This window comes from Prionailurus viverrinus, chromosome A2, assembly GCF_022837055.1.
Source record: "Prionailurus viverrinus isolate Anna chromosome A2, UM_Priviv_1.0, whole genome shotgun sequence".
Taxonomy (NCBI): Eukaryota; Metazoa; Chordata; class Mammalia; order Carnivora; family Felidae; genus Prionailurus; species Prionailurus viverrinus.
In genome coordinates, this window is record NC_062562.1 from 136,220,531 (window position 1) to 136,237,965 (window position 17,435).

The 17,435-nt window shown below is 38.1% G+C and overlaps 1 protein-coding gene across 3 annotated transcripts in view; it reads left to right on the forward strand.

Moving 5' to 3' along the window:
- The first annotated feature begins 5,774 nt into the window (after nucleotides 1-5,774).
- The window catches only part of CFTR (CF transmembrane conductance regulator), a 188,512-nt gene continuing 176,851 nt past the window's right edge, over nucleotides 5,775-17,435 (forward strand). For 2 of the 3 annotated variants that reach the window (XM_047850177.1, XM_047850179.1), the window contains exon 1: nucleotides 5,790-5,960. In XM_047850177.1, the coding sequence (XP_047706133.1) occupies nucleotides 5,908-5,960 (53 nt within the window). In that variant the 5' untranslated portion in view covers nucleotides 5,790-5,907. Of the gene's footprint in view, nucleotides 5,961-17,435 lie in introns of all 3 variants that reach the window. The other variant, XM_047850178.1, reaches the window with a different exon arrangement.

The following is a 17,435-nucleotide window of genomic DNA, read 5'->3' on the forward strand; positions in this document are numbered from 1 at the left end:
GTTCATAATTGTTCCAGTTTATTAACAGCATTGATAAGTTCTTATTTTATACAGACTGAGGATCTTTAAGATTTCCTTTATGAGGAAGTACCTTTAATTTACAGAAGACCCATCAGGGTGCCAAATTCCACCTGGACACAGTAGTTGGTAATATAACACTGGTGATGAGCTGAAAATTTGAGTAATTAAAAGAGCTTTCAAATGTCATTTCAGTGGAAAAGGAGTGAGGACTTCCACTATAAAAATCTAGTTCTGCCTCTAAATTAAAATTATCTCACAGTTGGAAAGCTACCTGAATTTCCCCCTTTTCATCTAGTCTAAATACAAGCAAATAACTTCAGAGGGAATGAGAGAATCCATTGTTCCTGAGAATTCTTATAGCCTTAGGGAATTCAGTTTTCTGTAGCATTTTGTGGGATTTTTTGCAATGCTACACTGATTTCTGATTTATCACCAGTAGTATGTAACAATAGTGTCTAAGATTTATTGAGTGCTTATTCAGTTCTGAATCCTTTATGTCTGTTATATGCATCATATGTAATTGATTTCATCCATTGATTCTTAGCTAGGGGCAGTTTTGCCCTCCAGGATTTTTGGCAATCTCTGTAGACAGTTTTGGTTGTCATCCTGGGTGTTGGGAGGGTGGGGGTGTAGTTCTACTGGCATTCGGTGTGTAGCAGCTAGAGATGCTGCTAAACATTCTATAATGCACAGGACAGTCCTCCACATCAAAGAATTACCTAGTCCCAAATGTCAATAGTGCTGAGGTAGAAAGAACCTGACTTAATCCATTCAACAACCCTGTGAAATGGATATTTTTAATATTTTTTGTCATTAAAATGTATTTGACATGTGACATTGTGTAAACTTAAGGTGTACAAAACATTAATTTGACACACATATATTGTAATATGATTGTCACTGTAGCAATAATTAGCACCTCTATCATTTTACCTAATTACTCTTTCTAATAGTTGGAATAATTAAATTCTAATCTTTTAGTAAGTTTGATGATTGTAGTACAATATTGTTGTCTGTATTTACCTGTGCTGTGCTTCAGAAAAGGGAACTGAGACACAGAAAGGTGACCACACAGCTAAGTAAGTAGTGGTACCAGGATTGAAAATTTAGCTCTTCATTTTCTCAGAGCCCAAGAAACCTCTTTCTATTTCACTGTGCTACCATCTTCAGAGAATTTTGATGACCACAGGTAGATTCTGAGTTTTGAAGAGTGGAGGTCCTGCCTCATTCTGTACACCTGCCTTAGCAATGAGCTCTTGCTTGATGAAAGATTAATGATAATCATTCATCTCTTGAGAATCTTCAGGTTTCCCCTTGAGGATGATATTTTAACTATTACGTTAGTAGCCCCAAGAGAAAACTGTTGTTGGATTTCATATACTGTATTACTAAATAAAAGGTGAGCTAAAGGAAAATAAGACATAGTTCCTGTCTCCAAGGAGCTTGTGGGGAAAAAGCATTATATATGTATATAAATAAAAGTATGTGTCATGTGTGTTTATAAACAGAATTGTCAGATCACACAGGGTTGAAAGCAGTACAAGTAAATGATACTCTGGCCTACGCACATACCAGAACACCTCTCTCTGGGTCTGAGATGTCTTTGTAAGACTATCATGTGTATATATGTGGTTGGTCATCACTGCAGCACACTGTGGAAGAAGCCTGGCTGCTCTTACCCTTCCAGCTTAGGGAAGTTTATAAGCAGAACCAGCCTGAGCACATGAAGCTAACAAGGCCTTGCCTGTCTCTTTTTTGATGAGCTTTCCTTCCTGATGGAGGTGACTTTTTCCTTTCTCCTTTTACTTTTCCAGTTTTTGGTGCACCCATGGTCACTACCTACTTAAGCCTACTTTAAGCCCATTCTCAGGACAGAATCTGAGGAACACACTCAAATGAAATAGAAAATAATGGATAAATAAAGTATAGAAAAATTTCACTCTGGTGATATCTAATGGCGGGACTTCAGCCATCATCTGGCAGAGTGAGGAACATGACCAGAAGCTTATCTCATAAGCTTTCATATATTGAGATCATTGGTACGAAGCATAAGACATTGCTGAACACATAGTAGGTACTAAATAAATGTTGGCTTCCTTTTCTTCTATTCATCTCTTTTTTTTAATTTTAAGTTTATTTATTTTAAAGTAACTGCCACACCCAGTATGGGGCTTGAACTCACTACTCTGACATTAAGAGTTGCATGCTCTTATGACTGAGCCAGCCAGGCACTCCTCTTCTTGTTTCTTTTTAACATATCCTTAAAATGATGCTACACAATTTGTACACTAATGTTCATAGCAGTATTAGTCACAGTAACTAAAACCCAAATGTCCATCACTGGATGAATTGATAAGCAAAATGTGATATATACATATAATGGAATATTGCTCAGCCTTAAAAAGGAAGGAAATTCCATAATATGCTACAACATGGATAAACCTTGAGGACATTATGCTAAGTAAAATAAGCCTGTCACAAAAAGACTAATACTGTATGATTCTACCTCTATGGGGGTAGAGTAGCCAAAGTCATGAAGACAAGAAAGTATAATGTGGTTGCCAGGGGCATGGGGGAAGGGAGGAATGGAGCGGTATTGTGTAACGGGTATAGTGTTTCAATTTTACAAGATAAAAAAGAGTTGTGGGGATGGATGGTAGTGATAGGTTGCACAACAGTATGAATGTGTTATCCCTGAACTGTACATTTAAAAAATTGTTTAAGATGGTAAATTTGATGTTATGTGCATTTTACAGCAATAAAAAATGCCATACAAATGGCTACCTAATCTTTTTTTTTTTTTTTTTAAAGATTTCTTTATTTTTAAGTAAACTCTATACCCACCATGGGTCTTGGATATATGGATGATGAAGAAACCTGTCCAATGAAAGTGTTATAAAGATTAAAAAAGGCAAAACATGCCATGTATTTGGCATGGTGCTTGGCATATATAGAAGTGCTCAACAAACATAAGCTATTAAAATATTATAATAAAATTTTATGAGTTGATACTTAAGCAGCTTGGAGAGAAGAGCTTCACAGTTTCTTATTACCACTCTATACTTTCATCTTGGTCACTGATCTCTTTCCTCTTTCTGATATCTCAAAGCCACATTTAGGATTTCAGTCTTGACCTTCAGCCACATTTGAACACTTTCCTGGTGCATAAATCTACGTTCTCTCATTAGATAGGTACCTAGATGCAAATCTTGAATATCATGGCTCAGTTCATTTGTTCCTATCTGCTAGCAGTATTATTGTTCTGAAAAATAGTGAAATCTTACTTATGCCAAGAACAAATTTGGGATATAATCTTTTATAGTAAAAACCTATATATATATATATATGTGTGTGTGTGTATACATGCTTTAAATGGAATATTATAATTAAATGCCATTTGTTAAGAATATAAAACCAGTAACTATTTGGTTTGTAGATTTTTGCTTTTAAAAAAAATTTTTTTTTATGTTTATTTTTAAGAGTAAGAGAGACAGTGTGAGCAGGGGAGGGGCAGAGAGAGGGAGACAAGAATCCGAAGCAGGCTCCAGCTCTGAGCTGTCAGCACAGAGCCGACATGGGGCTTGAACTCATGGAATGTGAGATCATGCATGACCTGAGCCAAAGTCGGATGCTTAACTGACCAAGCCACCCAGGCGCACCTAGGTTTTTGACTTCTTGTCTCAGTCCTGAGCAGGTTCTGGCAGTTATGATATCATGAAACCAATATGAGGAGAAAAACTGGGTTGGTAAGTGATGGTATATCAATATAGGATGGATGATGTGATTAGAAGCAGTGTTACACACTGGTGGGAGTTGTGGTTTGGCATTAGACCTGAGTTTGAATCTTAGCCCTACCATTACAGGCATTTACTTCTCTTCCCTGTTTCCTTAACCGAAGATTGTGAAAAATAACACCCATTTACATGATTGTAACAAAGTTTTCATGAGATGATGCCTGGCAAACAGTAAGAATTCAAGAAACAATCATTATTTCATTTATTCTTTCTAGAGGAAGGAGACTGACAAATATTTGGGGTCTTTTCAAACCATATCACTTGGTCAGCTTTTGTGATCTCTGGAACTTGTTAATCCCTTTATTATCACTTGCTCTTTGGTGACAAAGACGAATGGATTACTAATGCATTTCAAAATCTGTTATAAAGCAAACAATAGAGTGGGGGTAGGGAAGTGGATCCTGTGAGTTCAATCACATACCTGGGAAAAGTCAATAATGAGGACAGAGCCTCAACTTGTATGTCACAGTGGAGAGATTTGAAGCAAGGATCACGAGTTAGAAATGCTGAAGTTCTTTCTCGGTATCTAACTTCATGCATTTTTGTTTATCTCTTTACTCCTATTTTCTCTACTAGTAAAGTATAGAATAATAAAATTTAAATGTTTGTCCAACTCACTTTAAGATAGGAAAAAAAGGTGACAATGAAATAAATGCAAAGTTGGAGCTATAAAAACCTGAATGCATTCATTACTTTAAATGCCTGTTCCTTTCTGTTACTGTGAAATGCACGTTTTATTTGTACTCTATTTGGGTGACCACAAATCAACCATGAGGTACTTTACAAGTAAACACCCTTTCCTTAGTTGTAGGGGCAGTAATCAGGTCAAAATGTTTACTTTCATTTGAGTTTTTCATTTTAAATTCAAAGTGCCCTTGCTCTTCCACCATAGGATTCAGGACCTAAAAAGTCTTGGCTCTTTAAAACCCATCAGGCAGGCGCGCCATCCACACAACAAAACGTCGGGGAAGCTAAGGCGCCCACACCTGGGAAAGCTTCGATGCCCTCAGAGAGCCGAAGATGGCGCTTCTGTGAGTCAGCTCGAGGTTAACGCGCTACTTTCCCTTCAAAGGCCGGATTCCTTTCGGTGTGTTAGTCAAGATGTTCTCGCCGACCGAGACTTGGAAATCTATAGGAGGGCGGGTTACTTTACACACTGTCGATTTGTCATCGTAGTCGCTAGCCCTCAGCAAAGCCTTCCTTAAGAACGCAAGTCCGACTCAGCACTCGGGACAATGAACAAATCGTGAGCGTAAATGACAAAGCGCTCACCTCCCCGCGGGATTTCGACACCCCCCCCCCTCCCCCCGGGAGCGCGTCTCCCAGGGGTCTGAGCCGCACTCACAGCTCGCCTAAGCCTGAAACTAACAGCGTGGTTTGCCTCAGGCACTCAAAGGAAGCGCTGAGGTGAACACAGCAGACGCCGCCGCCGAACTTTCCGGGTCTCTGAGGCTGCGTTTTGATACAGGAGAGACACATTCCGTTCTCCCTTCAGAATGCACCTCGCCAGCGCAACCCGAGCCCGGCTAGGCTCTCGGAAGAAGGCTCGGAAGTTGTCGGCCGCCCGCCCCGCGTCCCGCGGAACCTGGCGCGGAGGAGGGTGCCGGAGGCTGCCCGGGGGACGGTTCTGCTCCCGTCGGGCGTCGGAGGCCGGACACGGAGGGCGGCCGCGACAGGCCCCCGCTTGCGGGCCGGGCTCGGGCTGGACGGTACGCACGCGGGCCTGGAAGGAGCGCGCGCGAGGGAGCCCGGCCGGGAGAATGGGCCACGGGAGGCACGGGGCAGCCGGGGTGGGAAGGAGACGAGAAGAAGGAGCGCTCGGGGAGCGCAGAAGGTGGAGGAAGCGGCTGGGGCAAATTGGGGGCTGGACCAGGCAGCGCACAGTTTTTAACCTGGACAGGGGAGGCGGGGGAAGGAGACAGGAAAGGGGAGGTGTGTGGGGTAGCGGTGGGTGGGGGGAGTTGGAAGCAAATGACATCACTGCGGGTCAGAGAAAAAGGGGCGAGCAGCCTGCGCCAGAAGAGTAGGGCGTTTGGCATTAGGAGCTGGAGCCCAGCCTGCCCCAGCAGGGACCCCGACGCGCGCAGAGACCATGCAGAGGTCGCCTCTGGAAAAGGCCAGCGTCCTCTCCAAACTTTTTTTCAGGTGAGGGGGGGTGTCCTGCAGAATTTTGGAAGGACACGTGCCCACGAAAGCAGAGGGCGTGTGTATGGGCTGGGTTTTGGGGAAAGAGGGATAGGTTTTTTGTTTCTGTTTGTTTGTTTTAAAGATGCGCTGTCATTCATTGTTTTGGAGGAGAACGTGGATTTTGTGAATAAAATAGAAAACGTTAAGGAGATTAAAGAATGAACTGAAGCCAGTTGTTTGGAAGCAGAGCTTTAGCTTAACTTTGAAGGCTAAACTACTTGCACCTGGAAGTCTACTCTCAAGCCCCCATGTGCTACTGTGCAACTGTCTTCTAAGGTTTTTCTAAGAAATGAATGAGTTAAAAACTTGTTGATAACAAATACTTAAGTTTGGTCCCTTGTTTCCCCCACTTCATCATGCCTTGGAAACTTAGATGTCTTTTAGCATACATATTGCAAGTGCCATGTTTACATATAGCAGGTGCGCAGAAAACATTCGTTGACTGAAATTTGAACTTTTTTTTTTTTAGGGGAGAAGGGTCAAGTGGGTGATACGAGCTTAAATCAGGTTTTTATTGTTATGATACTGAATAAGTCTAACAAGTATTTGCCACAATTCCATTATTCTTTTAAGGATGAAGGCAAATCCTTTGAAGTATCTTTCTTTAAAAAGTCAATTCTACAAGTTATACATTTTTAAAGGGGGGGGTGTTAGAATTATCACGAAAAAGTGAAGCCATGGGACTAGATACTGAAGTTCTACCCAACTGACGTGTAATAAATTATACACTTATCCTACTTGGCAAGTGATGAGCCATAAAAGCTTGCAAACTTCGTCTAGTGATATTTTTAAAAACAGAGTCTAAGTTCAGAGTCTTAGACAAAGTGTAATTAGATGTAGCATTTTAAATTTGAAGTGTTCTTTGGATACCGTGTCTACTTTGTTCCTCTTATACTGTGTGAATGAATGAATAGGTACAGCTCTCGCGGAATATTACTTGACTCATACTTATCCAATGAATCAGCATACTTAGGTATCAGAAAAGCCAAATATAAATATGCCCATATGTGTGTGTGGGAAAGGAGCTTTCATATCTTTCTATGTTTTATTCTCTGCATGTGCAGTAAGCATGGAGTTCACGTGCTAAGGAAAGGCCATTGGCCATTGAAGTAAAGCACCTTCCTGTGGGCAGGAAAGAAGGACTTTACTCTTTAGAAGTACCTTCTGTATTTATGTTTTCAGCATCTTTTGTTACTCCATCTATAAAAAGTAGGATTTATTTTCCTACTACTTACAAAATCAGAATGCTACTTGACATAAACTGTAGACTTTTTAGTAGAGCATATTGAGCAATGTAAGTGCCAGTCTAAAAATGCAGTTTTCAGAAAAATAAATATCCTTTGGATGCTTCTAGGTACTAAGGAACTTTTAATTAGCACATTGTTGATTTAAATTAGATCACTTGATCTACAAAGTATTTTTTTAATTGATCATCTTATAAATTTTAGTATAGTTTCAAAAAAAACTGGTTGATTTGTTTAAAAAATGTATTATAATGGCTACTAAGATTGTTAAGAGCATACTCATTCCTGTTCTCCAAACTATTTCATAATAAATGGCTCTAAGAAGAGGTGTGTTTTAAAAAGTTAAGTTCCTACTATTTATAGGAACTGACAATCACCTAGAATAGCAGTGATTTATAAACTTTCTTCTCAGTTTTAATTCTGAAAGAGTAAGAAATTTATTTTCTGCATTGGGGTAGCTAATAGTGTTTAGTGACCAAGGTGTTAGGCTTTAGATTCAGATTGTTTAGATTCTGCTGTGTGACCTGAGGCAAGTCCTTTACCATCTTTGTGTTTGTGTGACTTGACCGTTAAAACTTGGAGACTAAATAGGACCTATGTTATAGGGGTTAATCAGTTGAGAAAATGCATGTAAAGAGCTTAGCCCAGTACATGCTTAGCTATTATCATATTTTTACATTCATTACAATATCAAGTACTTTGTTTATATAAGATCCTCAATGCTTTGTTGAATAAAGCTTTGTGACACTTTGTAAGAATGGGCCTGGATGAAAATTTAATTTAGGTAAAATCTCATCTAGCATGCCCTTATTAGATATACGTGGAAAAAATCATATTTTTATATCATAAGGTTGTTAAATGTTTTAGAATGTAACTTTCTGAATATGATCCTTTCATTTTCAGAGCATCAAAGTAAGGTTATGATGGTCTGGGTTATAGATCATATTAAATTTCTCTCTCATTGTTTAGGTTTTATTATTGAAGAAGCTAATAAAGTTTGGGATAAATTTAAATACTGTCTTAATTTTGCATGGGCTTTACACCCAGTACAAAATGTGAAAGACATCTGATGTCTTAAGTATCTTGAATTTTAGTCATGGCATCCATACCAGGAGTCTAGATCTATGCTTGAGGAATTGTCAGGGCCCCACAGAATCCAAGTGTACAATGCCACAGATTCTTACGAAACTGAGTGGGGCTCCTGATAAACTCCACAGAGAAGTCTCAAATAAGACCAAAGAGTGAATACAGTAATGTTAGCATTGAAGGCCAAGAATTACATAAGTCTCAGGTTAATAATAAGATCATTTAAGATACTTTTGTAACAATTAAACACAAATTTATAAGAGGTTTTTAAACAAATAAACTATAATTTACGTTTTAGAATGGGTGTGGTGAATCAAAATAGCTACCAGTGAAAACCAAGCTCTTGAATTCTAAACATTCTGCCATTGATCAAAATACTTTTGGATTCTTTTTATGAAATTACCGTTAAAAACAGCAATACAAGTTTCTTCTCATGAGTATATAGTAGCTTCATTACTTTTTAGCCATTATTTCTAGTCATAGCTTCCATTAGGTTAATAGTCCTATTACCCACACTGCTCACTTGAACATGCTTGTCAATGACTTGACTATATCTCAAAATCAAGTCCACCCTGAAAGTATAAAGATTCTTCATCATAATTTGCTTTGTTAACAGCCAAGTGCTACTTACGTTTAGGTATCATTCAAAAATATGTATTGCAGGGGCACCTGGGTGGCTCAGTTGGTTAAGCGTCGACTTCGGCTCAGGTCATGATCTCATGGTTCATGGGTTCGAGCCCCGCGTCGGGCTCTGTGCTGACAGCTCAGAGCCTGGAGCCTGTTTCAGATTCTGTGTTTCCCTCTCTCTCTGCCCCTCCCCCACTTATGCTCTGTTTCCCTCTGTCTCAAAAATAAACATTAAAAAAAATTTTTTTAAATATGTATTGCAAGACTTAAAGACATTAAGTGCTTTGAGCAACAGAAGCATAATTACAATAAGTTTATAATGAAAGAACCATAAAGATGACAGTTTTGAAGAGGGCCATACTTGTTTGATTACATAAATTATAGCACATTGTAAAAAAATCCATTACAGTGATTTTATATTTACATTTCATTACTTGTTTGTAAGGCAGAAGGGAATCTAAAATTATGGCAGTCATAAATATTTTTGCATTTTGTTGGTGGGTATTCATAGAACTGCTACCAAGAGAGACCAGTTGGCTGCTCAAACAAAGGTCTAGTCCTATCCTGCTCAATACACATGCATTATCTCAGGTTTGCCTCTCAGACAAAGCTTAGACTATTTGAACCGAAAGAAGTGGATGCATGAAACAAAGGCCAATATGAGATGCACAATTTCTGTTGAGTTGTACATCTGCCATGAAGGCCTGAATGACATGAGCCCATTTAGTCAGTCCACAAATGTCATCCAGGGAGGACAGCCCGGGGTTCCCATGTACTTTCTTGGCTTTGTCTCCTGTAGGAACTGAAGGAGAATACTGTTGGAACAGAGAGGCCCCTTTCTCTTGGACACTGTTGCTTGAACACTGACAAATGTTGACTCCCTACACTTAATCTTCCTTTGTATCCAAACACCTTTTGCTGATCATGTTTTATGATACAGTTCAGATTTTCCAACCTGGGATATGTGTCAATTTTGATTTGTTTAACTTTCGGAATTCTCAAAGTGTCTCTTTTGCATGATAGGACCAAAATTGTAATTATATGTATTTTAACATATAAAACATATATATATATATATATATACACACACAATTCAAGTTTCTTTTAGTTAATTTTGCTAGTTTAAAAATTCCTCCTTGGTTTTGAAGTGTATTTCAATAGTTTTTGTATGCTAGTTCAAATTATTGGCACTCTAAGAGTATTCTTACACACATAACACATAGGAGATGGTGTAGCTTTAATGTTCAATTCTTTGTTAAAGAGAGAAGTGGAATCTATTTTTCTTAACTCCTTCATCAATATTTTATGTTTGATGTGACAACCAAAATATCCCTCAGAGCCAACTAATACACTAGGGAAATCATGTTTTTTCAGTTTTACATTTATGTTTTGTGGGAGGAAGTAGGACTTAGTAAGATAATATTCAAGGTATAATTGTTCAAACTTGTTTAAAAGACCCGTAAATGAGCCCCATTCTAACATGTATTATTACTGCTAGTGTTGTCTCACAGGAACCTGTAATTTCAGTGTGATACAGCTATGATATAAGTATAGGATTGCAAAACCGTCGGGGAAGGGTGTTAACCGTTTAGCATGCAGCTATATGGTGTTTGTCATATTTTTAAAAACACCTCTGACTCAGCAGCAATTTTGGCAATTTTGATTCCACTGATTCCTGACGCATCTGTGTGGAGCACTTCCCTGGAACAAAATCCTGAGATGCAATGAGGTCAAGGGGGGAAAACAGATAATGATGGAGTCTGATCATGGACCCTGACTGAATGTTTAATTTGTAAAATACATTGGGTGCCTTATCACAGAGCAAAACATTACTATTTCAGGTGTTTCTCATCAGCTCTGACTAATTTACCTGGTAGTTGTTTAAGAGGGAAATTAGCATTACAAAGTGCCTTTACTATTGAGCTTTGTGTGAGAAAGGAGCTCAGGCTTCTTTTAGCAAGAAACCTGTAAAAATTCAGTTAGATTGCTTGGTGTGGGGAATGAATGTATTCTAGAGCTCTGAAAGATTTGACTTTCACAGCTGTTTCCAAGTGGTAAGGCTTGTCAAGCTTGCTATTCTCTTTGCAGCTCTATTAGCTTATTACTGTCTTTTAACATCAATGACTATTTCAAATTGGAAAGTCCTGGATGTCAGGGCCTTCCATGAGTCGTTTAATATAGCGTTCAGACCATTTTAAGACTCTTGCATGTAGTGGTTTAATAAATAGTTCTTTTTTAAAAAAATTGTTAACATTCATTTTTGAGAGAGAGAGAGAGAGAGAGAGAGAGAGAGAGAGAGAGAGAGAGAAAGCTTGCGCACGTGCTGGGGAGGGGCACAGAGAGAAAGGGAGACAGATCTGAAGCAGGCTCCAGGCTCTGAACTGTCAGCATGTGGGGCTCGAAGTCACAAACTGCAAGATCATGACCTGAGCTGAAGTCAGACGCCCAACTGACTGAGCCACCCAGGCACGCCAATAGATAGTTCTTTGTGATGATAATGATTTCACAGTGATCAACCTTGGAGACTTACAGATTAACTACAGATTGAAGATATTCGGTAGTCTTGTAATGCACCATCATTCTCATAAAAAGGGGTCAATGAAAACAGGGCTGTGGATAGAGTTTTAACACTCAGAACAATTAATTCTGTCAGATTTTTCTTGTGTCCCTTTATGGCCAGGACTTAGCCTTTCTGGGGGAACCCTGCTTGCTAGTTCTTTGCTCGTGAGATAAAGTAATGATTTAAAGATCTTATTGTTAGGATTCTCAGCCCTGAAACTGAGCTTTACTCTGATATGATTAGAGAAATCTCCCATAGTTTGCCTCAAGGAGTTGAATCAGTACTTCTTTGAAGGTCATGATTCAGGAGAGCTTGGAGAATGCCCTAATTCATTGATTCACCATCTGGTGTATTCTACACAGGGCATTAATAAAGTTGAGATGGACAAGAAAGAAATTGGTGCTGCCTTTGTGGAATGAAATCTCTGAAACCCAGAGTCTCAAGGGCTTATAGAAACACTCTATGGGGCATCTAATCCAGTCTAAAGCTGGTTAAGGAAGTCACTTAGAGAAGTGATTCTTGAATTGACACCTAAACAAGATTATCCAGGGAGGGTGGGGATGGGTTAGGAAAAATGTAAACACAGAAGCAGCAGACCTTGTAGAGGACTGGCAGCAAGAGTGAGCAAGACACCTTCAAAGAATACGGAAACATTCCCTGTGACTGGAGCATAACATGTGTGACAGATTTGTGGGAGATGGGTCTTGAAACTCTAGCAAGGGCCTGGTTCTAAGGGGCTTGGTGAGCTTTGTTTGGGTTTTATCATATTGGAAGTGAAAAGCCATGGATTTCAAGCAGAGGAGTGACATGACTAGTAAAAAGTTGTTGCAGTTTTGCCAAGGAAATGGTGAGCTCTAGGGATAGAAACATGGATTTGAAAGACATTTGATGCGTGATGATGACGATTGTGGGTGAGATTGATTTGGAGAAGGCTTGGGGTCGGGGTGGAGGCCAAGTGGACCCTAGGCTTTTTTTTAAGGTTAAAAAGGAAATGATGCATACAGCTCAAGACCAGGTAATATAGTTATTTGAAAATATGTTAAAAGTGTTTTCCAGCTTGAGGTAAGCAAGATTAAGATGTCTCAGGTGACAGAATGATAAATACTGCCCTCACGCTGTTCAGTAAAGTCCAGGGTGGTGTCCAGGGAAGGATTTGAAGTGGCTGCTTGTTTGGCTTTATTGTGCTGTGGAGTCCCCTCGAGAGTGTGTCAGGAGTAAGTAGCTGTGTTATGGAAACGCACAAGTTAAGATCTACTTAGAAATTCTAGGGGTACCAGGTGGCTCACTCGGTTGAGCATTGGACTCTTGATTTCAGCTGAGGTCATGATCCCAGGGTTGTAGGATGAAGCCCTGCATCAGGCTCTACGCTAATAGCACATGCTTAGGATTCTCTTTCTCCCTCTCTCTGCCTGTCCCGTGCTCGTGTGTGTGTGTGTGTGTGTGTGTGTGTGTGTGTGTGAGCACTCTCTCTCTCAAAATAAATAAATAAACATTAAAAAAAAAAAAGAAATTCTACTTAAAACTCTCCTACTACCCTGCCCCCTCCAAACCCACCAATGACGTCTGAAGTGCTCTCACCCCACTCCACTCAAATTTCACTCCTTTTGGGGCGCCTGGGTGGCGCAGTCGGTTAAGCGTCCGACTTCAGCCAGGTCACGATCTCACGGTCCGTGAGTTCGAGCCCCGCGTCAGGCTCTGGGCTGATGGCTCGGAGCCTGGAGCCTGTTTCTGATTCTGTGTCTCCCTCTCTCTCTGCCCCTCCCCCGTTCATGCTCTGTCTCTCTCTGTCCCCCCAAAAAAATAAATAAAAACGTTAAAAAAAAAATTTAAAAAAAATTTCACTCCTTTTGCAGTAGTTTTTACACATCTGATTTCTGTGATCCTAGACATTCAAGAAGGAGGTATGAAAATCTGCTGGGGCTTCAGATATTATCTGCAGTGATGAAATAAATAAGAGCACACCTACTATCATGAAATATTTTTGTGTGTGTGTTAATAAAAGATTCCCATTACTCTGGAAAAGATTAGTTATCATTGTTTCAGGTTAAAACTTTGAGTCTGTTAAAACACACAGAGCTCTCTTTCCTAATACTGCTACTGAGCTTCCACTAAATTCACACCCACCCCCCAAATGCCTAGTGATGTTCTAAACTTGAAGTTCTTAACTTAAGAGAGGGCCCCACGAAATTTAATCTGGTGCCTGTCAGATCAACATGTGAAAATTAAGCCAAAAGGGCAGAATCCCAGAGGCCTGACAGCTGTGTTTAGAAGGAGTTCGAGGCCAGACTTTAGAGCCCAGTGTTGGTTGTGGGAACAAGAAAAGGAAGCCCCTGCTACTGGGGGTTAGCAGTCCTACTTCTAGAGGCAGCATCCTGGAGAAACTTTATAGAAAGCTTATTTGCACATTTTGTTTATCTTAAACATCTTTGGTAATTCTGGAAAATAAAGCTACAATAACAAAGCTTTACTTTTTCAACCACAGTTCATTGCTGTACATTAGATCAGGGTTTGGCAAACTTTTTCTGTAAAAGGCCAGATAGTAAGTTTTCAACGCTGTGGGCCGTGTGGTTCTGCCATTGTGTGGGAAAGTAACCAGAGACAATATGCAAACAAATGGGTATGGCTGTGTTTCTATAAAACTTTATTTATGGGCACTGAAATTTGAATTTCATATAGTTTTCACATCACAAAATATTCTTTTTAAAAAAAGTCAATTGCAATAAGCTTCAAAATATACAGCTTTAAAATTACTCAAAGATCTAGAAAATGTTTTCAAGGGTCATATGTGATTAACATTATTGTTATTCAGTAATTTAGTAATTTTAAAAAGTGAAACAAACATGCAAAGTGGACTTTTCAGAAGAGGAAAATATTAGCTTAACAGCTGTTAGTTAATTTCTCAGAATTATTTTGTCTTCTAGGAATCTATTGACCATTTCTTCTTTACTTCCTGTTTGCATATGCATCTTTTGATGTGTCCTTCAAGGCCGAGGCTCTTACCCATTTTTTTGGTACCAAGCACCTGTCTGACTCCCTGGCATAATAAATAGGCCCTTAAAATATACTTGTTGAATTGACTAAAACTTGACTAATTCAGTTTAAGGATATAGTGCTAAAATGTGATTTTTGATGGAAATATAAAAACTTGTAGATGTGGAACTTAAACTTTGGTATTCTGAAGATAAACTTTGGTATTCTGAAGATAAAATGTCTAATTTTGAATAAAAATATTAGTTTTATCAAGTCCATGTGTTCTGAAGTATAATATAAAATAGGAAAATCTGTTTCTTTCTTGTGTAGTTTACAGGACTTTATAGAAAGATTCCGGCTTAGTATAGTAGCATTTTTCTTCAGAAGATCAACAATAACCAACTTTGCCATAGATAGACTTTTCCTTCAAAATATTTTTCTCTTCATATCTTATGTTAGTATTCAGGGTCCCTGATAGTTAAATTTTAAACCGGGTTATTAAAATGATTATTTCCAAAGTTTCTTCCTAATTGTATGTATTGCAATTTAGTCTTTTTTTAAAAAAAGGCCTTTAATTCATTTAAGTCTTGGACCTCTGAATACATTTTTTTAATAAAATAATAAGTAGGCTGATGAAATATGTATTACCAAAAAGCACGTATACCTTTCAACTCAAAGATAGGGTTGGCTTCTAAAAACTCACATTAGCCTTGTTTCTACCCCTTTCACTTAATATATAATAGGGCTACTCTCTTTTATTGATAAAAGTCAATGTTTAGCTTGTATATATGCACTGTGAACAAAAGGGCATAAAGCAAATAAATCCCCCATAACGATTTGATTATGGAGTCCATAGGGACCAACATCATTAAAACAGACATTAGGTATTTACATAAATCTGTTAATTCAGAGCATTATATATATATACACACACAAAAAGAGAGAGACAGACCAAGAAACAGACTCTTACCAGAGGCGAGGTTGTGGAGGGATGGGTTAAATAGGTGATGGGGACTAAGGAGTGTACTTGTCCTGATGAGCAATGACTAACTGATGTATGGAAGTGTTGGATCACTATACTGTACACTTGAAACTAATATTACATTGTATGCTAACTGGAATTTAAGTAAAAAATATATACATATGTACACACACCTACACTGAGATCTAAAATTTTATTCACATATTAAAGAGTTTATAAAACTGATGAAATTAAAGATCAGAGGTAGCCATCACAATAGCATTAGAATACATTTCATGTAATGGAATTTTATTAGCTAGAAAGACAATCAACTATGAAGTGAACTCATTAATGTAAAAGTGGTAAATTTAAAATACATACGTGATTTTCAGTCATTCATTCATGCACAAATGCATGCATTTATTTGACATAAATATTGAGTGTCTAGAGTGTCCCAGGAATATAGTACTTTGAAAACTTAGAACATATATCAAAACTTATTATACATTCTAACTATTCTTCTTGTATTAGAATTTTCATGTTAATATTTTTATTGATAATTTTTTTCACTTTAGAGCACCAAGGCCATGATGCAATGAAGGGAACTTAAGCTTTTTATTGATTTATAAAATTGACTGAATAAGGATCATCTCACATAATAAAATAAAGTCAACAATATAATTTCTTGACAAAAATTGTTTGATGTGTTCTTTAAAATTTTTTAAAATATTTCCTGTGAGATATAAAGATCAGATGATTACATTTAGAAATGTATATTGGATTTAATCCTTGAGCAGAGTCTTTGGATCCGTTGAGGTGTTAACTTGGCAATTTTTTGAACTCTGATTCAATTGTTTTTGCTGTTGCTAAGGGTAGCAACACAACTCATGTTTTTACCAAGTCGCACTCTGTCACTCCAACCCCTATTACTGCAGAGTAGAGTCAAATTTTGGGATTAGTAGATATGTATAAATTATTATGAAAACACAATGAGCCACCAAATCTGCTTCTGAAAATTTGATCAAAGTTTAGTTATTCTGTTGAAAGGGAAATCTAACTAGAAACAGGATAAATAAATTGTTCAGCTAAATACATATGTTCTCAAAATGAGGAGGCTCTTCATCATTAACAGTATTTCTATAGCTTTCGGGAGGTACATCTGAAACTATGGTCTGCCAACTACCTGCTTTAAAAAAGATTGATATATTATTAAATTAATTATTAATTTAATTAATTTATTAAATTATATATATATATCACATCAAATATGCAGATTCCTAGATCCCACTCCATCCCTACTAAGTTAAAATCCGTGGGAGGGGGCAACCTCATTTTTTTTCAACATTCCAGGTGACTCTTTTTGCCTACTGAAGTCTGTAAACCATTATGTCAGTCTTAGGAAAATGGGTTTAAATGGCCCAACTACTGCTTCTCAACCTTAGTAAAAGAAAAAAAATAAAACAACAAAAACTAGAGTTGAGGACAAATGATAGATTCCACCACATAATCCTACAATGGGGGATATGGAAGTGATTCCATCTTCTCCCAGTGCTATTATGAACCTTCTCTCTCCCAACATTCCTCTTTTTCAACCTTAGTGTCCAAGGAAGGGAATTTTGAAAGTTCACCATATTTTTCAGTAAATTAACAATAGAAACACATAGTTTAATGTGTCACAGAATTCAGAATTTCCTCTTCTATAATTCCTGAAATCTGTAGTTTTGTCTTCCAGTACCTCCTGACATTTACTGAGCACTTTCCATGTACCAGGGATTGCCTTTATTACCTCAGTGAACTCTTCAATTCTAAACAGATTCTACTTGTAAGAAATAAGTGGTTTAGAAAGATTGTAAAGAGTTTATGCAAGGTCACCTAGCTATTACTAAGCTAATTACTGTGAAGTCAAGATGTGTATTTATATTGGTCTAAATCCAGAACTCTACTCTTTTTTTTTTTTACATTTATTTTTAATGTTTGTTTGTTTG